The following is a 23,553-nucleotide window of genomic DNA, read 5'->3' on the forward strand; positions in this document are numbered from 1 at the left end:
GCAAAACCTTTGAAAAAATAATCTCATTTCAAAGGGAAAATAAGATTATTTTGTTTAACCTTTGGAAAAACTGATGTTTTTATTATTTTTTAACACTTTACGAGCTCTCTATTAGTGCCGAAACAAAGACTTTTAATTTATGTCATGTATACAAGCGTTAATCATTTTTTAAAATAATCTTTTTATTGTTTTTAGCATAAGAAAAAAATCAATAACCTAAACAGAACAAAAAACAACATAAAAAAATTAAAATAAGGGGGTTACAAAGGCCATTTCAAAATACACAAATAGTCGGACACAACATAATACAACATCATCCAGAAAGCATAAGGAAATAAATAGAATTAAATATAAAACAAAACTAATTTACAGAGAAATGCATAGGCTCCACAATTCGACTTACTCCAGACCAATCTCATTTATAAAGAGTTACAAGTCAGCATTACTGATATAAAACATAATTGGGCTCCAGATTTTTAAGAATGTGTTTATTTTGTTTGTCATCCCATGTCGCATTTCCTCCATGGGCAACACGTAACTTAAGCTCCTAACCCAAATTTCGAAGACAGGCACATAATCTGACTTCCAATTTTGTAAAATTATTTTCTTTGCTAATATCAAACACAAAGATACTGCCTGTGATATATATTTATCTCCTATTTCTGAGGTGTCTCCAAAAATGCTCAATTTTGGACCTGGTGACAGACTTATCCCGTATACTTCAGATATAAAATTAAAAATGCTCTGCCAAAATGAACTAATTTTATGGCATGAACAGAATGAGTGAGCCAGTGTACCTTCAGAGTTTTTACATTTGTTGCACAATGAGGAAGAATTTAGAAAAATCTTATTTAATTTCACTTAAGAATAATGAAGTCTGTGGACAACTTTAAATTGAATCAGTCTGTGTCTCGTGTTGATAGAGCAATCATGAATTTTGGAAAGAAAATCTTCCCATGACTCATCTGATATCACTGTAGTTAGCTCTTTCTCCCACCCTTTCCTAATTTTGTTTTGTTATATTCTCAAGTGTCTGGTGTAAGGATATATTTTAAAAACCAGGAAAATTTTTCCTAGTAAAATCCCTTATTTGTAAATACCTGAAAAACTCAGATGATTGAAGATCATATTTAGATTTTAACTGACTAAATGAGCCAAATTTATTATCAACATATAAATCTCTTATATATACTAATCCTTTTTCTTTCCAACGTGAAAATGTTTTGAGTTCCAGGAATAAAGGCATTACAAGTGTTAATTAAACGACTAAATCATAACACACCGATAGGGTTCTGCTGTAAACACCATCTTGTGGTCAGAAATTTATTCGAGGTGCAAACTCTCAGTGCATTATGGGTTTTTTATCGTGCTGTTGAGTGTAAAGGGGTTGTACACTCGTTAAAGTGGTGCACTGTGGGATTGGATTGAATGGACTTCAGAACGTCGACTATTATTTCGGACACCACTACAAGTGGCAGCTCCCTCAAATATTGCAATATTAAACATGCCATGAAGTGCTCTGAAATGTGCATTTTTTCTTTCAATTTTGACGTAATTTCAATTGAAGCAAGAAAACAGGGCGGGATATATTATAGTAGCTCCTCCCCTTTTATTAAATAAAACAGCCAATAGCTTTTTGTTTTTATCACAGCTCCGCCAGTGAGAGCGCATCAACATTTTTGGCAATTTTTGTGGAGAATTTTGTAAAAAAGCTGCAAATTTTTGTGGAGTGATTTTAAGAGTATCATAACCACAAACATAAAAAAATAAAACCTCTTAAAACTTATTTAATGTTTACAATGCAAATCCAATTAGATCCACTTATTTGATAAACAAAGCAAGTCTGTCATATAATATATCGACTATAAATGTTACTTTACAATCTGCATTGTAAATAAATTATATGAACATTTTATTATTACTATTATTATATCACAATAATAAAAGTGAAATTATTTAATTAATATGAATACATATAAATGTACACACATTTACAGAAGTAAATACATAGACTCAATGATAGGCTAAATATTCTGCGGAAATCTGGGGATTTCTGCGCGCAGATTTCGCGTGGGCCTAAACATGAGAAGTGTCTTTAGGGGGGCGGGACATGTGGGATACTACATAGCATTTGATTGGTCAGTAAATTTGATGAGAAATTGAAGTATGATGTGACATCAGAAAAATAGTTGATGCATTTATGCTTAAGTAAAAAACTCCTTGTTTGTTTTGTTTTTAGTTAAATAATCAGGGTGCTTTCACACTAGCGCTTTTGGTCCGCACCCAGGTTAATTTGACGCCAGAGTTCGGTACGTTTAGCTAGTGTGAACGTGTCTTCAGAACTCAGGTGCGCACCCACGAACCATACCCAAGTCTGCCTGAAAGAGGTGGTCTGGGGTACGGCTCATGGGATGAATGCAATTGTGCCAAATAAGTGAAAAGCCAACTATACAACAAACTATCGTAATGTTCATTCTTGTGTGTGTCTGTGTATCACGTACTGTACCTTGGTGACAAACGGGACTGAGCCAGGGCAATAACAGTGATGATAGCCATTTCACACAGTGATGCCAGTAAATATTCGGAAAATTTCCTGAACTACTTTACCGGTAATCTCTGTTCACACAGGTAGCGATGTTACAGATTTTTTCTGACATCATTAACTAGAAATTAGCTCTAAATGGCTGCGCTTGTATTTGTAAACATTTTACTACATTACAATTTGTATGGATGGATAAGTTTTGTAAACAACTTCGATGACAACATATGAAGAAACACTTTCGCATGTCGAGATGTTCATAATATGTGTGTGTGCTGGCGCTCACCTGCTCCTTCACGTGCACACGCGTCAAGCAACTGAAGGAGGCAGAGCTTGAAGGTAAACAAACAACAGCTTATCAGAAGCATTTTATCGATAATTATTTACAAAATTGGCATTAAGAAGAAACATAACGTTATCTGACTAACATCTAGCCACTAAATGTGTCTGGAAATTATATTTAAAGGCTTTTATTTTCATATACCGCGTGGATGTGAATTCGTCGGACTGTTCTGATTGGCTAAAGTAGACGTCTCAAATCAGCACATTTCTAGACATGCACGCGCTCTTTCCAGCGATTTTCCTTCTGAGTTAACACACAGCAACATTCCAGCAAATTACCAGTAATGTTACAACTTCTCTTTCAGGAACATTGCCATAACGATTTTACCGGTATTTACAAAAAGGGCCTGTTCACACAGACAGACCTTTCCGAAAAAAAAAATGTGGGTAATTTTCCGTAAAGGTCTGTATATGTGAAAGAAACTAATGTGTGCTTGTCTCCTCTAAAAACAGAGATTGCATTATGTTCTGAACGTTTATAATATTTTTGCAGCAGATAGACGCGAGTCACTTTCTGTATGTCCAAAACCAAAAGATTCAGTAAAAGCAGAATGACTGTCATTTCCGTACGATTTTCCATTTTGGGCCCACTGGCATTCAGAAGGAAAGAAGACAGTGTGAACTCAAACCAACCGAGAAGGTGGCAAGGGGGGACAATCGAACTTGGGTTCAGTCCAGGCAATTGAAGTGTGAAAGCACCCTCAGATTACATCTGTCTGAGGCATTGGGCGTGGCCAACATACTTAACCACACCCCTCCAACTATCAACAAATAGAAATAGTGAGGGGGTAAATATTTTCCAGATCTTTTTGAATGATATACCTACTTTCCTACATCCAATCAGCTTGCGGTAGAAAAAGCCAAGCCCACTGTTTTCTCCTTTATTACTTTGTTTCTCAGGGAACTGCATCACTATACCCACAAAAACAGGTGCAACTTCCAGTTCATGCGGACTTTAAACGTACATGGAAACAATTATAGAATCATTTTGATTTTGCATGAAAACAAAGCTCAAGTTTAGTTTTTAAACATGTATTGATCACCGGTCACACTTTACAATAAGGTTCATTAGTTAATGTTAATTAATGCATTTTCTAACATGAACAAACAAGGAACAATACATCTACTACGGTATTTGTTCATGTTAGTTAACGTTGGTTAATGAAAATACAGTAGTTCATTGTTAGTTCATGTTAACTCATGGTGCATTAACTAATGTTAACAAGCACGGACTTGGATGTTAATAATGCATTAGTAAATGTTCAATTGAGATTAATAAATGCTGTACAAGTGTTGTTCATGATTATATCATGTTAGTAAATGCATTAACTAATGAACCTTATTGTTAAGTGTTACCTGATCACCAAAGTTAACTGTTTCTAAGGTAACACTTTATTTTGATGGTCTATTTGAGTATCAGTAGACTGTCTGCTTAATATCTGTTGATACTGCTCCTTCAACAGACATTTAACTATAAGAAACTTAGCAAGTACATGTCAACTTACACTAACTCTAACCCCAACCTAACAGCCTACTAATAATCTAATAAGAATTAATATGTGCTTTAAATTCAACAAACGGACCATCAAAATAAAGTGTGACCGTTTTTAATTGTAAGCATGCACTAAATGGCAACTCTTCCACGAACACAATGACTCTCGAACACACATTCTCAGACTAACCCCTCACGTTCACTCCCAGAAATGCGTAAGCACTGTGTACGCATTCCAGTCCGCTGAAGTACACCACAACACACAGCGTGACTTCAGAAACACCACTGCCTTCCCAGCAGACGCAGTTCAAAAGAGTTGCGACAGTCACACACCTCTTCCCCTTTATCACAGATCACAGAGAAACAGAGAGAGAGAGATCAGCTGTTACTACGCAAACACCAGAGACAAGTTTGCACACTTAAAGCGGAATTACAGTTTCTGAGAATTTTTTTTTTTTTTTTTTGATGTGGCTTCTGCTCAAACTTTCTACATAAATAAAACATGTGCTCTTGTTTAAAAGTGTACCTAAATATTTAATAAAAAGAAAATGTTTTATTTGAATGAATGGGTTTATTTTATATTTGTTTTGTTTGTTGTGGTGCGACATATTACTAATGAACTCCAGCAGATATTGTTTAAAGCATCAATAGCTGTAGACTTACATATATGTTGAAGACGAATGGTCACCGTTTATTTTGTCACAATGCACTAGCTTAATAAACTACTAATTAGCCGCTTATTAGTAATCAGTAAGGTCGAAGTTGGGTTTAGGTTTTGGGTAGGATTCGAAATGTTGAATAAGATCATACTTTATTACTACAGGTAATAAGCTAGTGGATAATAGCATAAATTGTGACTAGCATGAATTATGACTAGCATGAATTGTGACCTAAAGTTTTACCATATTAACTTATCACAAAATAGTTAGAAGAAAGTGGGTTTAGGTTTTGGGTAGGATTAGAGATGTAGAAAAGGATCATGCTTTATAACTACAGGTAATAAGCTAGTAGTTAGTAGCATGAATTGTGACTAGCATGACCTAAAGTGTTACCAGATGACCTTATTACAATATAGTTAGTAAGGTAGAAGTTGGGTTTAGGTTTTAGGTAGGATTAGGGATGTAGAATTAGATCATACTTTGTATCTACAGGTAATAGGCTAGTAGTTAATAGCATGAATTGTGACTAGCATAAATGTAACCTCAAATGTTACCAGATGAACTAATTACAAAATAGCAGGGGTGTAGCGAACATTTTAAAAGTGTTTACACAGTTTACACGAACAGTTTACATTCAAATAATTATTAGTCCTGTTTCTAAGCAGTGGTCCAGTAGGTAGTGTTGTCGCCTCACAGCCAGTAGGTTGCTGGTTCGAGCCTCGGCTCAGTTGGTGTTTCTGTGTGGAGTTTGCATGTTTTCCCTGTGTGGGTTTTCTCCGGTTTCCCCCACAGTCCAAAGACATGCAGTACAGGTGAATTGGGTAGGCTAAATTGTCCGTAGTGTATGAGTGTGTTGGGATGTTTCCCAAGTATGGGTTGCGGCTGGAAGGGCATCCGCTGCGTAAAAACTTGCTGGATAAGTTGGCGGTTGATAAAGTGACTGAGCCGATAAGAAAATGAATGAATGATATATATATATTACAAGGTTCTATCTGCGTTCTGAATGATTTTGAGATATTGAGCTTCAAAGTTTTTCCATATACGTAGCAAACAATGTGTTAAACATTGTTTTTTTTAAATAAAAAGTTTTAAAATGTAAACGACTTATAAAAAAACATCCCGTAATGTAAATAAGTTGTCTTTTAATAAGAATATTGAATATATAAGAATATATACCAATTTTGACAAAAATGTCAGATGGAACCTTATAATTCTAAGGTGATGATATATATATATATATATATATATATATATATATATATATATATATATATATATATATATATATATATATATATATATATATATTAGTTAGTTAGTTAACTATATTATATATTAACTTTATGTACTGGTTATTAAACCTATACTGTAAAAAGTGATTAGTTACAATACTTTTAAAAAGCCTTAAGAGTCGCCAACAAGTTGATTTCACTTCAAGCCGGTAGTAAACTTATAATTATGCACATAGTTTGTTTACTTAATCATTTTAAGCAACACGTTTACTCTTTTTTTTTAATGTTAGTATTGAGTTGCTAATAAAATAACGTATTGTGTGCGTTTATCATCAAATGTGTTTAATAAAATATGTAACCTTTTTTGGGAATCAATGTGGACATAATTAATTAGATGACACTTATGGATCAGAAACGGCTTATTTTGGAACCCCTTTATATTATTAAGTATAACAACTAACATGTGTTAACACTTAAGTCATCTGATAAGCCTAGATACTAGAGACATCTATGATTAACAATCTCTTATACCTATTTGTCCTAAACCTGTCCCTAACCTTAACCCTATGTAGTATTTTTTCCCTCATATGTAAAGGGCTTATCAGTACAGTAAGTTAATATTGTTGACCAAGGTTGTTCCCTTAAAGAGTGTGTAAAACATTGACTGTAATCCCGAGCTTCCTCATATCAGTCAAAGTCTTACTGGAAGAGCGGGGGGAGGATCATTCCCGTTCGCTTAAGCCAATATCTCTGAATCAACTTTAACCCTTCCTGAGAGCAGTCCGGGAATCTGAATCACAGACAACTCTGATTCATGAACCACCACAGATGTTTACGAGGACAAGGAAATGAGAAAAACCCCAAGACACAGCATTAATTTTTAGAAAAATAGTGCTCTTTAATAAATTATTGAAATGGTTCTTCGGTTTCATAAATATAAATACGAGTCACATCCATCGTCAAACATGGTTGAGATGTCTTTACAAAAGGTCTAAATGCATCTTCATGTATGTAAACAGTGTCTGGCATGAGAAGGCTGAAAAAAACACAGGCGATCCTCAGACACAGAAGACCCGTGTTGGTTAATACATTCAGTAACGGTGCTAACACATACATCTTCACTCAACATTTTGTTCCACAGTGTCTGTCGTTCAAGTACAAGCAGAAAAGTGTCCTTTGATATCAAGTTGAAGTTGAATTATTCACCATGTCGTGAGATGAAATCCTTTTCAGAGATCTCCCAAGTGATGTTAAACAGAGAGATTTAATAAAAACTCATTTCTTTCTATTATGTTACTTGTATACTGTAAGATACAAGTATTCATCCTGAAGTTTTAATTACAATCTTTCAATTTTTAATTTAATTTAAAAGCTTAACTATGCTAATAACGTTCATTGGACAGCAGTGGTTTACCCTGTAAACCAAAAACTAAATTAATTTTAAATAATGTTGACCTTTAAAACTAGTTTTATTCCAGCCAAACTAAAAAAAGAGAAAAGAATATGCAGTAAATACTGTCAAAACACCTTGCTTTGTTTGGGAAACATCTGAAAAAGAATTCAAATTTCACAGGACAGGGCTGATAATTTGATCTTCAACTGTATTTGTGTGTGTTCAGTCTTGCTATGTTGTTTGTCTCTGTCTACGAGTTGTTTCTCAACAGCCTGCCCGCTGTGCAGTTCTTCCTTTTTCCTTTGAAAGGCACAAATATTTACTTGGAAGAAGGGCGGTGGCGGCTGGTTTCTGTCGAACGTCTCCCTGCGTGGAGATTCAGGGCAGTGCAAAGGCAGTGATTGGTGCCCACAGAGTGGGTTGTTTGTTATACTGGCATAATATCCATCCATCAAGTCTCTTATGGCAAGAATGGCGCTTCAACATCAGCCGCATAGGAATGGATCAGCGATCGTACCAGTGGCTGGACAACTCCATGTGCTCTCCATGTACTTCCAGGCCCAAAAACGTAAGCCATAATCAGCTTCCTGATTGCTCTCTTTCAGGCATTAAATAGGGGCGTCATACTCCTGCAGGAAGTCTTTGAGCTGCTGGGGCAGATGTTCTCTCTTGCTGGACACATCCGTGTGTCCGTTCACAGTCTTCCTGCAGAGATGCTGAAGCGAGGACATCGAGCACTGCAGAGGCCTGAGCAGCTCCAGAGGGATTTTCTCCCCTCCTGTGTAGATGTAATAGGAACTTCGAGGGATCCCGATGGACAGAGCGCTCCTTGGCATGTAGTGCTGGACCAGTCTCAGTACGCAGTCAAAGCGGGGCACGGATTGCATGCTCTTGGAGTCCGTCTGCAGGAAAAACGACTTGTTGTCGCACTGCACCCGCAGATTCTTGGTGCCTGATTCAGTCTTCACGCTGAGCGTGAAGAAGTGCCGATTGTCCGAACTGTCTCTGACCAAGAAGGTCCCGCTGGGCTCGGAGCTCAGCAGGTGGTTGGCCTCTTTCCCGCTGATGGCGCCCCAGTAGAAGCCGCTCTCCTGCAGCATCCTGATGGTGTGCTGCACCAGCTGAAACTGCACCTTGGAGCTGAAGGTCTTGAAGTGGTAAAACGGCAGCCGCATGCTAGCGTCAAACAGGCCGCTGCTCATTGCGTTATCCAACTTGCTGTGGGTTATCATGGCGATACACACCAAACCCTGAGCTGCCGGGAAGCAGATCTGATGATGATGATGGAGAAACAGTGAGAGAGCTGGTCAAAAGAGCCTGGAAAAAAGAGAAAGTCAGGATGAGTATCACAGGAAACTTCATAGGAAATCTGTCATCTAACTAAGAGCAATCTGCCATTGTAGATTATGCACTCAATTATAAAACAGATTATACTGGTATAATATTGAACCTACATTAAACTTAATATATTATTAAACCTAAATTAAACATATATAGTAAATTCTATATAATATTAAAGACTGTTATCAAACTAAGAGCGTTCTGCCATTTGTAGATAATGTACTTAATTATAAAACAGATTATACTGGTATAATATTGAACCTACATTAAACTTAATTTATTATTAAACCTAAAAATAGGTTTATTATTAAACCTAAATTAAACATATATAGTAAATTCTAGATATTATTAAAGACTGTTATCAAACTAAGAGCGTTCTGCCATTTGTTGATTTAAGTATACAATTATACGCCAGATTATACAAGTATAATGTGAATTTGAAAATTGAATATGCAGAAAATGTACTTTTATAAGTTTAAATAACAGCCAATGTCTTAATAATAGGCAGGTATCAAGCTAACGTTAGTTAAGAGTGAGAATTAGTATTTAAAGTCCTACTGTATTTACTTTAATAAGTAGTATTATCAATTCTTACTCTTTCATACAATTCAATATATTTCTATGCATTAGTTTACATTTAAAGTGGAACAAAACATTTAATCATAATTGTTCTATTCACTTTTATACAGTTTTGAAAACTTTTTTCATGTTGACTACTGTATATCATCCACAACTGTTTAGAAAATGTGGTTAAATTAATAATGATAAAGCCCCTGAAGTCCTAAAAGTTAATTCCAAAGTATAAAGTAGTCTATAAATTATCTTAAAGCAACAAAAATAATTAGGAAAAAAATTTATGTCTTACCTATGAGTCTCTTTTGTTGAATGAGAACTTCGTGTAATATACAGAGTGTCGAGTCTCGGCTCTTGTCTTCCCTGCTTTAGAGAAGTTAGTGTTTCTTTGTGGAGCTGAGCTGTCGCGCTCTCTTATATGGGCTGGCTTGTCGTCATCTTCTAGTTTGGCCCATCCTCCCTTCCAGTAAAGGTAGGTTGTCAGTAATACTATTACTGGTACTAGAAATTCTCCTCCCTCCCCCCTCTGCTGTTCCAGATTTTACAGTAAAAGCGTATTCCCTAACGCGGCGCCTCCCTTTTGTTGATCAGCAGATAGAGTTGCCTGGGAACAGGGCTGTGTTTATGACGAACTCCTTCAGGCTCAAGTAGGCTTATTTTCACTATAATAAGAGTCCTAAACGGTGTTTTGTAGCTATGTTTAGCTGGTAGCACATATGTCTAATGTATTCGACGTGTTTGTTGTTTAATATCGTTAATATTTTTGAAACAATCCGACTTGTTAAACTCTGACGCAGTTTAGCTTTTTTTTGTTTTTTTTGTTATGATTACCCGCATGTATCCAAAAGAGGGCGCTAATGTTGCCGGCTACTATTTACTAGAAGTTCTCTTAAAATACATTTACAGTAGGTAAAATTAGACACTTTCAGTTTAGCTTTCATCAATTACACCAAATTAAAAGCCCTGCTGTGAAATTATATATATATATATATATATATATATATATATATATATATATATATATATATATATATATATATATATATATATATATATATATATAATTTTTTTTTTTTTTTTTTTCAATTCCCAAGTGATGTTTGACAGAGCAAGGACATTTTTTACTTTATTTCCTATTCGATTTTTCTTCAGGAAAGTATTACTTGCTTTAGTTTGGGTGAAATTAATGTAGTTTTTTATTTTACAAATTAATAATAATAATAAAGATATTAATAGTACTCTTAAGAAAATGATTTACGATTGGCTACAGAACAAAACACTGTTGTCTAATGACGTGTCTAGGTAATGTAATTACCCTAGTTAAGCCCTAAAATGTCACTTAAGCTGAATACTATTATCTTGCTAGATAACTAGTAAAATATTGTAAACTAATCATGGCAATGGCAAAAATTAAGTATGTTGGACAATTAATTTCCTCCGTTAAACTGCACTGAATTTGATTTGATTGATTTATTTTCAAGCAGAAATATCATACATAAAATATCTATAACAAAAAATACATTTCAACATGGTTGAAAATGGAGCGGGATGAAGCACAACCTTATTATTTTCCCACCCCGTTACCATATACAGTTGAAGTCAGAATTGATAGCATTAAATATTTTAAATATTTCCCAATTGATAACAAAGCAAGGAAATTTTCACAGTATGTCAGATAATATTTTTTCTTCTGGAAAAAGTCTTATTAGTTTTATTTCGACTAGAATAAAAGCAGTTTTTAATTTTTTAAATACCATTTTAAGGACAAAATTATTAGCCCCTTTAAGCTAAAAAAAATCTGATAGTCTACAGAACAAACCATCATTATACAATGACTTGACCTTAACCTGCCTAGTTAACCTAATTAACCTAGTTAAGCCTTTAAATGTCACTTTAAGCTGTATTGAAGTGTCTTGTAAAATATCTATTCAAATATTATTTACTGTCATCATGACAAAGACAAAATAAATCAGTAATTAGAAATGAGTTCTTAAAACTATTGTGTTTAGAAATGTGTTGATATAATCTTCTCTCTGTTAAACAGAAATTGGGGGAGGGGGGAATAAACAGGGGTGGCTGATAATTCTGACATCAACTGTACATCATTCGTCTATTACTTAAACTTATCTTTTCTTTTTACATGAAACTTATTTTATCCTTTTGGCATCTTTGACATTATATGTATAATTCCATTTGTACATTTACATTTTATAACATAGACCCAAAAAATACATAGTACTGCAAATAGCCATTAATTGAAATTTCATCATACCTTTTTTTCATTTGATCCTTTTTCAATCACCTTCATCATCATGTTCCTTTAATAATATGTAAAATATATTTATACAGCTTTTTAAGTTGATTTATATCCTGACATTGTTTGAGAATCTGTTGAGAATGTTAAAGTACAGGTATGAAAATAAAAATGAAATCAAACAACTGACACAATTAAACAATCATTTTAAGGTGTACTTTTTAAACATTCCATGTACTTACTATAGTAATTACAAATAATTTTGCATAAATACACGACTAAACTTTCATTCTGACCCTTACCACGTAATTAACTTATTTTATTGACAATGTAATGGTGTTATGTATATGTATGTGTTTGCATATTTATCTAAAAGTATGCCGGGGGTTTTAAATAAAACTGTAACAATGAAATCCCTGTCGTTTTAGCGGCATTAATTGTAATAAAGAGGAAAAAGGAACTTCAGTGGTGCTGTTTCTGTACTTTTCATAAACATTTATTTCGAACACTTCCCAAACATGCAAATTTATATATATATATATATATATATATATATATATATATATATATATATATATATATATATATATATATATATATATTCACACAGTATTATTAGCCCCCCTTTGAGATTTTCTTTCTTTTTAAATTTTTTTCCCAAATGATGTTTAACAAAGAAAGGAAATTTTCACAGTATTTCATATAATATTTTTTTCTTCTGGAGAAAGTCTTATTTGTTTTATTTTAGCTAGAATAAAAGGTGTTTTAATTTTTTTTTAAATACCATTTTAAGGTAAAAATTATAGCCACTTTAAGCTATTTATTATTATTATTAATTTTTTTTTTTTGATAGCCTACAGCAGTGGTTTTTAAAATGGAGGTCGGGAAACAATGATGGGGGTCGCTTGGGGATTTCCAAAAATTCAATTCATTCAATTAAACTACTTCAATTACCATATTTTATCCATAACCTACAAAAGAAAAAAATACTAGTTACATTAAAAAAACAACATGCAAATAAAAAGTCATCAGCCTTTTCATTTTTTTGCGACCCCTGGTGTGATTATATAATATTAAAGACACATCACATGACATCTTTACGGCACTCATGTACATTAAACATAAATACATGCCACAACTGAACATGGAAGACGTTCTCCTAGTGGCGTTCTTCAAAATGAAAAGATGAATAGACTTCAGCCTATTGGTATATGTGCGCCGGTGTGTAAGGTTCATATAACGGTTCATATTATGTTTATAACCACCTCAGAGGATATTGAGGATCACGAGTTACTAGCGTTGTAATTTTGGGGGTCGCGGGCTGAAAAGTTTGAGAAACCCTGGTCTACAGAACAAACCATCGTTGTACAATAACTTGCCTAATTACCCTAACCTGCCTAGGTAATCTAATTAACCTAGTTAAGCCTATTATTGACACTTTAAGCTGTATAGAAATGTCATGAAAAATATCTAGTCAAATATTATTTACTGTCATCATGGCAAAGATAAAATAAATCAGTTATTAGAAATGGGTTATTACAACTATTATGATCAGAAAAGTTGAAAAAGTCAGAAGTTGGAGAAAAAAAATAAACGGGCTAATAATTCTGACTGTATAATTCAACTATATAATAATAATTCAAGTATATATATATATATATATATATATATATATATATATATATATATATATGTATATATATATATATATACATACATACATACATACATACAAACACACACACACACACACACACATATATATATATAAGCAATATCACACTCTTAGCAGTGCGATATGGCTGTATATCGGCACTGGTGGGAGGCCATATCGCACTGCTAAGAGTGTGATATTGCGTTTATACCACAGTTTTACGGCATAATTGTGAATATAAAAACAAAATCAAACATGGAGAGTCTCAAAAACCCTTTTGTACGAGGAACTACTTTCTTCTGGATTCAAATCATAAGCTGACAGTTAAACAGTTGAGCGTGCGTCTTTTAAACTTTAGATCTGTAGTGTCTGCTTTTTGCTGGATGGATGTGGGCGGAGTAATACACAAAGGGTAAAAAGACTATAGGAGTTCTGATATTGCAGAATATCGCACGGCTATCAGCCAATCAGATTTGGGAACCAAACAGAACTGTTGTATATATATATATATATATATATATATATATATATATATATATGTATATATATATATATATATATATATATATATATATATATATATATATATATATATATATATATATATATATATATATATATATATTGTAGTGGCTATTTTCTCTAAGGAGGCTCTCTCAGTGGTCAAGAAACAAAGTCTTACCCGGGATGTCTTTTACAAGTTTTATTCTTTATAAAGAAGATCACAGTCATACAGCAACAACAGTTTCTGCAGAGTGAGATACTAAAGCAAAGTGTGTTCACCTTTTTATCTAGTTTGTACTGCTTACGAGGTCAACTCCCAATAAGGCCTCATCTACAATTACGTCAGACGTCTTCTGCTGTTCGTGCGATATGCTCATAACAACCACACATCCTTCTTAGGATAATGAAAAAGCTTTCACCTAAAGAAATATAGTTATTTATAAAAATGTACACATAGGTTTTATGATGAACATATGGAGAACACAGATACACACATATGTAATAATGAGTCTTAGACAAGTTTCTAACATATAAAGCTCATCTAAAAATGAATATCCATTACAATATATATATATATATATACATATATATGTATGTATATATATATATATATATATATATATATATATATATATATATATATATATATATATATATATATATATATATATCAGGGCTCGAAATTGTGACCATTTTGGTCGCATATGTGCCCAAAAATTAATCTTTGTGACCTCATAATATATTTGGGCGCATTAGTGCGACCTGTTTTGATTTTTTTCTAAAAACGTGCTGAATCGCTCTTCCCTGCCGCTATATTCATATTAGCTGTCAATCACTCAAGGCTTTCCGCTGTTACAGGGAGGGAGCTTTTATGACCACGGGAAATGCAAACGGCTAAAGAGTGAAAGCTTAAAGCACACAGGTTTGCAAAGTGCAAACCCCACCTAAAGTTGAGGCGCAGATGAGAGCGATCATGACATGTGGTGAATATTGATCCGCCAGCTGAGATCAATCGAGTATGTGCTTTTCGGAGAAGGTGCTCGAATCTCGATGTGTTGCATTCACTGCGTGTTCAGCGCAAAAGTCAAATCTAATACTGTACATATCATCGCCAAAGAAGCTCGTCTTTACTAAGTTTACACTGAAACTGCGGCTCATAACAAAGAGCAGTATTGCGCCGGTGCTCAACCTGCTCATAAATTGGGTCGGCTGAATCGCCTGCCTTTCCACAAACACAGAAAAATGAAAATCAGCGCATACTGAACATTTAAATGGACACAAACTGAAACCAAAACTTTTAAAGAGTAATAGAAGTGAGACTTTACTTACTTTCTTTTGTCTATTCTATCTTGAGGTGTATATATATATATATATATATATATATATATATATATATATATATATATATATATATATATATATATATATATATTTTTTTTTTTTTTCTATTTAGTTACTGATGACTGTTTTGCAGCTTTCAGCCTTAATTTAATTATTTATTATAATCTTTTGTTTGTTTTGTAGCAGAAATATTATTTATTAAACTGACATGCATATATATGCTGTTTAACAGTACAAAATAAATATATCTTACTGCAATGCTTCATTTTTGTTTGATGCAAACTATACATTTATTTTTCATAAAGTAACAGACTTTTTATAGCAGATAACTTACATTCAAGCACATTCAAGGCAGCATACTGATGATAAATGTAATTCATTGTTACTATTATTGTCATTTTCATCATCATTAATATTCTATAATTATTAGACATACACATTTTGGAATTATTGCACACAAATATCAATGTCATCTCAGCATTAGTTAGATAGTTCTTTCTGGTTTTTGTTAGTCCTAATTGATGTTGTTTTAAAATACAATAAGTCCCTTAAAATACAATTTGCAGCGGTGCTCATTCATTTTTGGTGGGTGCTCCTAAATTTTTTACTGGTGCTCCTAAATTTTTGAAGTTGGGAGCACCGGTGCTACCTAGTAAAAAAGTTAATTTCGAGCCCTGTATTATATATATATATATATATATATATATATATATATATATATATATATATATATATATATATATATATATATATATATATGCGTGTGTGTGTGTGTGTGAATCAGCAACTATTTACAATAAGGTATTCTTGGTAAAATTGTGTTGACAGTCGTTTAACTCTTGACAAACACAGATCTGTACTTCTAGAACACATTGGTAAATAATGAAACTAATAATGCTGTAGTAATTTTTCATTAGTTCATGTTAAGTTATGCTAACGAAACCATTATTAATGTGGCTAATCCAGTTCAAGGGAAAACAGTGTGGCATGTGAGCGGTGGAGCTCATTTCCTGAAAATTCTCAATCTGTTTGTCATGACGTCCTCGGGCAGAAATGCTATAAATTACCGTGAAGGCTGACTGGCCGTGAAAAAAAGGGAACAGAAAGACACAGAAACAAAGAGGCTGTGGGTTTTAGTAGAAAAACCAGAAGAAATATAGCGGCGAAACTGCTCTATTGGTCAGTTTTCAAATTCTTCTCTGGACTTTCCAGACCTTTGGCAGATTCGGACAGGTTTGCATTAAAAGGACTGATAACTATTTTAAAAACTGACAGTTTTAATTTAAACAAAGCATGAAATACATCAGAAAAACACTACTCTTATCTTCAGTATCATCTTCATTAGAAAATTTCCTGCTTTCCATTTTCCTGCTAACCTGCTAACGTCCACACAGCGTCTGTTTTCATTGGCGGCGTCTTCTATTGACACATTACACTGCAGCAAGTGACTAATGCAGACACTATATGTCATTATAAGTCAGTGCACTTACCAGATAGCATTTGCTCACAGCAAATATGGGATGTTGATAACTGCTATGAGATCCAGGAAGGGCTTTTATTATGTTTAAACAAGATAGTTACCTTTACCAGACGACTGAAAGTGAGCTTCCCTTTATTAGGTTCCGTGTTATGTAAAAAAAGCCCCACCACTATTGCAGAATAAACGGTCATTGATGAATGTGGGTCGGGAAAGATCTGGATAACAAGTGGCGCTGAACAAGATGGTGCTAAATGGATGCTTGTTAGGCTAAATATACCCAACTAACTTGTTACTCACTAAATCTGAAGAGTTCAGATGCAAAAACCTGTAAGTGCTAACTAAAATTTCCTTCAAAAATTAGTTTTTGTTGTGTGTTTTCGTGGTTTTGGCAATAAGTAGTTTTTTTTCAGTTGCCTTTAAAGTGAAATAAAAGCATATCATAAGGCTGAAATAGACTATACCACCTGACATAAGTCTTGTTGTCGATCCCAGATTTATTAGCAACAAATAATAGCTTGACTTGATGAATCATCTGCTGAACTGCATCCCAATCATCACAAATACTGCAAAAGACCAGTTGGAGGCCTCATGGACTCAAGATTCTCACAGAAATCAGTCAAGTTTGGTGAAGGAAAAATCATGGTTTGGGGTTACATTCAGTATGGGGGTGTGCGAGAGATCTGCAGAGTGGATGACAACATCAACAGCCTGAGGTCATCAAGACATTTGTGCTGCCCATTACATTACAATCCACAGGAGAGCGCAAATTCTTCAGCAGGATAGCGCTCCTACTCATACTACAGCCTCCCTATCAAAGTTCTTGTAAGCAAAGAAGGTGAAAGTGCTCCAGGATTGGCCAGCCCAGTCACCAGATTTGAACATCATTGAGCATGTCTGGGGTAAGATGGAGGAGGAATTGAAGATGAATCCAAAGAATCTTGGTGAACTCTGGGAGTCCTGCAAGGAAGCTTTCTTCGCCATTTCAGATGACTCTATCAATAAGTGATTTGAGTCATTGCAGAGATGTATGGATGCAGTCCTCCAAGCTCAAAATGGGAGTCGTGCACAATATTCATTCTTTTCCACATTGACTTTATATTCTGTAGTGGACATTATTTCTAAGTGACAAGACTTTTGTCTAAGCAAAGTCAGACCTTTCTGTCCTAATTAAATAACTAAAAATCAAGGCATGATCATATTTTGTTTTACTAAAATAAGCGTAATCAACACAATCTCACGGCAATTCGTAACTTTTTCATTTAGTGGCTAATTCGTATGAATTCGTACGATCTAATTCGTACAATTTAGTACGATTTGCTTATCCCCCAATGACGGTTGGGGTTAGAGGTGGGGTCAGGTGCCACGCCTCCTTTTTAAAATCGTACCATTTTGTACGACTAAACTCGTACGAATTCGTACGAATTAGCCACTAAACTGGCAAAACGTAAAATACTTACATTTTCTCGTGAGATCAGGCTGGCGTAATCTAGAGGCCTTTGCCTTTCATATACGCCACTTCTGATAGCAAATGATCAACTAGAAGTCAAGTTATTATTTGTCAGGTGTTTTTTTTTTCAGATGGCACTTAAAAGGTTTTTGCATCTGAACTTTTCATTTTCAGATATTGAGGAAAAAAATGTTAATTTTGTTAATAGCTTTGTTTCCATCCACCTATTTTTAAGCACATTTTGGATTATCACACATTTACCGAATAAAGTCTTGTATGCACATTTAAAAAGTCACGTGATTTTGTTATGAGATCATGTAATAATAAAAATAATTAATGGATAAACCAGAGGGCCAACCACTTTGTAAAACATCTGAAATGTTGTTTTGGACATTCATTACTTAAAGGTGCAGTAGGTGATTGTCTTCAGAAACATTGTTTTAGAGATCTGCGCGGGACTACATTTTGAATCCCGCTCCCGCACCCGCACCCGCCGTTTATATTAAGAATTTATTGTCCCGCTGCCCGACCCGCCCCGTTTTCTGGCCGCCACGCCTGATCCCGCTAAAGAGCAGGGGAGAACAAAACCGAAAATCCCCCAGCTATACAGTCCAGACAGCCACGCTGTCTGTATAAACACACACACACACACTGCACCAAGCACACACACACAGACAAATCTCTCTCTCTCTCATACGCGCGCGCGCGCACTAACACACACACAAGCACCAAGCAGACACACAGGCGTTTGCTGTTATATTAACTCAAAGGCTTTTAATACCATGTATCAAGTACCAATGTAATACCAAAAGGTTTTATATAAGGGTATATAAATACTGAGTCGCGCCAGCTCCGGGCCGCAGCGCACATTACTCTCGAGCCGATTTCGGCGCGGATGTGGCAGCGTCGGCTCGCTTACGGCCACCGCATCTGGCCCGATTGATTCGGGCCGGAATCGGGCAGTGAGTCCACAAGCATCCGGAGTCCGGCAGCCGGAGCCGGGCTGAGTAGTAAGTCTCCGGCAGGCGAGAATCTAGCCGGAACTGGCCCGAGTGTATTTTGCTATCTGGGAAAGCTCCCTCTCTCTCATTCGTGCGCACTAACATACACACACACACTCTCTCTCTCTCTCTCTCTCTCTGTCTCTCTCTCTCTCTCTCTCTCTCTCATTCGCATAGCAATATCCGCGATATTGCTAGACAGCCCGCTCCCGTCCCAAATTAAACCCGTTACCGACCGCTCCCGCGATTTATTCGGAAATTTAATTCCGCGCCGCAGAAATCTGGTCGGGTCCTGCAGCGCCCGCGGTACAGCCGCGGGAATGCAGACCTCTACATTGTTTGTTGTGCTGGTTGAAAGTCTCTTCACAGTCCAATAGTAATGATTAAAGTAAATGTCCTAATTGTTTTTATTTGTATTTTTATATTCAGGGTGAGGCATAAAACTTAAAAATGTTCATCTATTTAAATATTGCCAGGCCAACATCAGCCATAATTCTGATAAGTAGCTCAAACTGTCTGTCAACAAATGTAGATTTGGACTTCTGCGCTTCTCTGTTCACACATATCCGATTTTAGAGAGCGTGCATGCCTGCATAAGCACAGCACGTTCACAACACGTGCACACAAGACAATCACCGACGCGGTACAATCGAATGCTGAATTGAAACTTTTTAAAATCCTAAATGGATATTAGAGTTAGTTTTGCACGCTGAAGGAAAGACAACACCATGGCTAAAGTATTTCTGTTAGACAGGTAATGATTTAAAACTCTTTTAGTCCCCCTAAGCTGATGTAGTTTGTATTGTTATGACTGGGTTATATGCACAGAAGTGTCGTTCAGCCTCTGAAATCTCCTGGTAAAAGATCGATGTATTTTCAGTTTCATAAGAGACCTTTTACAGCATCGATAATGTCGATTTTTATTTAGTTTAACAACAAAACATCAGTAAATAACGATATACCCCTAGCCTGCTCTGCCCCTAGCTGAAGTTTTATATTCACATTGGTTCATTTTTTCGTTTGCGATTTCAAGAGCCATAGCTTTGAAACACAGTCCCTTCCCTATCGTCCTATATAATATGCTAACCGGTCAGCATTTTGGCAGATCACCTACTGCACCTTTAATAAGTAAAATGCAGTAAATAAGTATAAATTCAAGTAAATGACGCAGCTTCTCCTACAGCAGCAAATTCTATTTTTTTTTTTTTTGGATATTTGGTGACAGTTTATCAGGAAGTCATGATTTGGTTCTCTTTGACTCGTTGGATGGAAGTGCTGCTTTTTTCGCAAATTTTTTGATGCGATATTCCAATTTTGCGCATATATTTAATGTGCATCATTGGATAAAAACATAGCTAGTGAGGAATCCTTATGTCATTTATTTGTTGATTCATTTTTGAAAGATTGTTTTACAACTCATTTTGCTGAAATTAATATGTTGATGACATTAAATGCAAAAAATAAATGATTTGATAATTTGTACATGATGATAAATTGCACAATTATTTTCAATTTTATAATTTTAAATGGTAAATTCTTTATACACAAATGCAGACTTTCATATTCACTCCCCTTATATAGGGTATTTGTTAACAAACTTATTCTTTTAATGAAGTCTTGAAAAGGTTATATCTGTTTTAAGTTATGAATCTGTATTTGGCATCTTGTGAATGTCTTCTGTTATTTTAATTTTCAAATATCTTTGGAACTTGATTTTGTTGTCTTTTTTTCTGCAATTGTCATTTACAAATGCAAAATAAAAATTTATAAATAAAACAAAAACCACTTGTTAGGTACAGTGTATTTATGTATTGTGGTTGTACTGCATTGTAAACATGGTAGCGGTTTATTTTACAGTATCCCTGTTGAACAGCGGTTAAATTTGCATAATTACAGTAGATGCATTTAACTGTAATGTAAACTGTAATGGTAACCCTGCAGAATAGATAACCATTTAAAAGCAAGGTGTAACAAACACTTTTGATCATGTTGAGATGAGATTTGGTTAAGGTTTGGTGGGTGGGTTTAAGAACGAATAACTTTATCATCCGGTTAAGTGGTATTTGGGGTTGGTTACATTTGGGGGAAGGTTTAGTGGAATCGGTGGGTTTAAAGTTTTGTAAAGTTTAAAGACTGGTTTAGTGGTGTGGGTAACTTAAGTTTAGCTAGTGGGGTTTTGTGGTATGCATAGGCTCAAGTGTTGGTCAAGGAATGATTCAATGGTGTGGGTAGGTTTAAGGCTTACTTAAGAACTGATTTAGTAGTATGGGTAACTTAAAGAGTTAGTTAAGGACCGATTAAGGGGTGTGGGTAGGCTTAAGGACTGGTTAAAGACTGATTAAGTGTAGGCTTAAGGCTTAGTTAAGGACTGATTTAGTGGTATAGGTAATGGTTAGTTAAGGACTGGTTAAGTGGTATAGCTAGGTTTAAAGTTTAGTTACTGACTGATTAAATGCTATGGGTACGTTTAAGGCTTAATTAAAGACTGATTCAGTGGTATGGGTAGGTTTAAGGCTTATTTAAGGACTGATTAAGTGGTATGGATAGGTTTAAGGGTTAAGGACAGATTAAGTGGTATGGTTAAGTTTAACACTTAGTTAGGGACTGGTGTAGTGGTATGGTTAGGTTTAAGGGTTAGTTTTGAACTGATTTTGTGGTATGGATAGTTTGAAAGGTTAGTTAAGGACCAATTAGGGGTGTGGTTAAGTTTAAGGGTTAGTTAAGGACTGATTAAGGGGTATGGGTAAGTTTAAAAGTTTATTAAGGACTGATTAAGGGGTATAGGTAAGTTTAACGCTTGGTTAGGGGCTGATTTAGTGGTATGGGTAGGTTTAAGGGTTAGTTATGAACTGATTTTGTGGTATGGATAGTTTGAAAGGTTAGTTAAGGACTAATTAAAGGGTGTGGTTAGGTTTAAGGGGTAGTTAAGGACTGATTAAGGGGTATGGGTAAGTTCAAAAGTTGATTAAGGACTGATTAAGGGGTATAGGTAAGTTTAACGCTTGGTTAGGGGCTGATTTAGTGGTATGGGTAGGTTTAAGGGTTAGTTAAGAACTGATTTTGTGGTATGGATAGTTTGAAAGGCTAGTTAAGGACTAATTAAGGGGTGTGGTTAAGTTTAAGGGTTAGTTTAGGACTGATTAAGGGGTATAGATAAGTGTAAAAGTTGATTAAGACTGATTAAGAGGTATGGGTAAGTTTAACGCTTGGTTAGGGACTGATTTAATGGTATGGTTAAGTTGAAGGATTAGTTAAGGACTGATTTTTTCTAGTATAGATAGGTTTAAATCTTAGTTAAAGACTGATTAAGTGGTATTGGTAGGCTTAAGGCTTAGTTAAGGGCTGATTAGTGGTATAGGTAAGGATTAGTTAAGGACTGATTTAGTGGTATGAGTAGGTTTAAGGCTTAGTAAAGAACTGATTAAGTGGTATGGGTAGGTTTAAGGGTTAAGGAGTGATTAAGTACTATGGGTAAGTTTAAGGCTTGATTAGGGATTGATTTAGTGATATGGTTTAGAGGTCTGTCAAGGACCAATTCAGTGATAAGTTTATCTTGTACTAACATTCCGTTCTGATATCAGTAAAAACAAAACAGATAAAAGTGGGACAGTTCAAAATTGTAAAGGGGGCTTTCCCATTAACTTTTTACTCACAAATACAACAAAACCATTTGCATTTCTAAAACAAAGAAACATAATGGGATCCACTTTCTTCTCAGCCTGGTGAACTTTATGTAGAAATGTCACAGAAATCAGAACTGAAACTCAGAAAAAAAATTCCTGTCTGTATGTTTGTTTGTTTTTCATCTTCATGTAATCAGTAGCTCGTCAAATTCAAAGTTCAAAAACTTTTCGCAAATCTATTCCATTGCTTGTCATAAAAAAATTTGCTGATTTTTGAACTGAAAATAATTTTAAATTGTGTTCAAATAAAGTGCTTAACGTAAGCACTAAAATGAAGATGAATTTCCTAGTTTCTGACTCATCAGTCTCAACCGATTATACAGATAACAAATCTCTAAACATCTTAACATTAGATCAGTTTTGGAGTATTAATCTAATTTGTTTACATTACTCTTGCGTTATCAAGGCAACAACACATTTGTGTGAACAATGAGTCCTGTTATGAGGGCCATCATAGAAAATGAAACTGTATTCATGCAGACTGGCCCAGATCTGCACAGAAATTAAGCAAAAGAGAACCCGATAGTGGAAACTGGCTTAGTTCTCTCATCTTCATTCAGGTTTGGGTTGGGAAGAAAACAGTTTTAAGTGGACAATGGGTAAACAAAGAGTAAATAA

The 23,553-nt window shown here is 34.8% G+C and overlaps 1 protein-coding gene across 1 annotated transcript; it reads right to left on the bottom strand.

Moving 5' to 3' along the window:
* Nucleotides 1–7,140: 7,140 nt before the first annotated feature.
* On the bottom strand, nucleotides 7,141–9,961 carry socs3a (suppressor of cytokine signaling 3a). The gene is given in 2 exon segments (NM_199950.1): nucleotides 7,141–8,974; nucleotides 9,864–9,961. A coding segment is annotated over 1 exon segment (624 nt). The 5' UTR covers nucleotides 8,890–8,974; nucleotides 9,864–9,961; the 3' UTR covers nucleotides 7,141–8,265.
* Between the last annotated feature and the right edge of the window lie 13,592 nt (nucleotides 9,962–23,553).

The sequence above is a fragment of the Danio rerio genome, chromosome 3, assembly GCF_052040795.2.
Source record: "Danio rerio strain M-AB ecotype USA chromosome 3, GRCz13ab, whole genome shotgun sequence".
In the NCBI taxonomy this organism is placed as follows: Eukaryota; Metazoa; Chordata; class Actinopteri; order Cypriniformes; family Danionidae; genus Danio; species Danio rerio.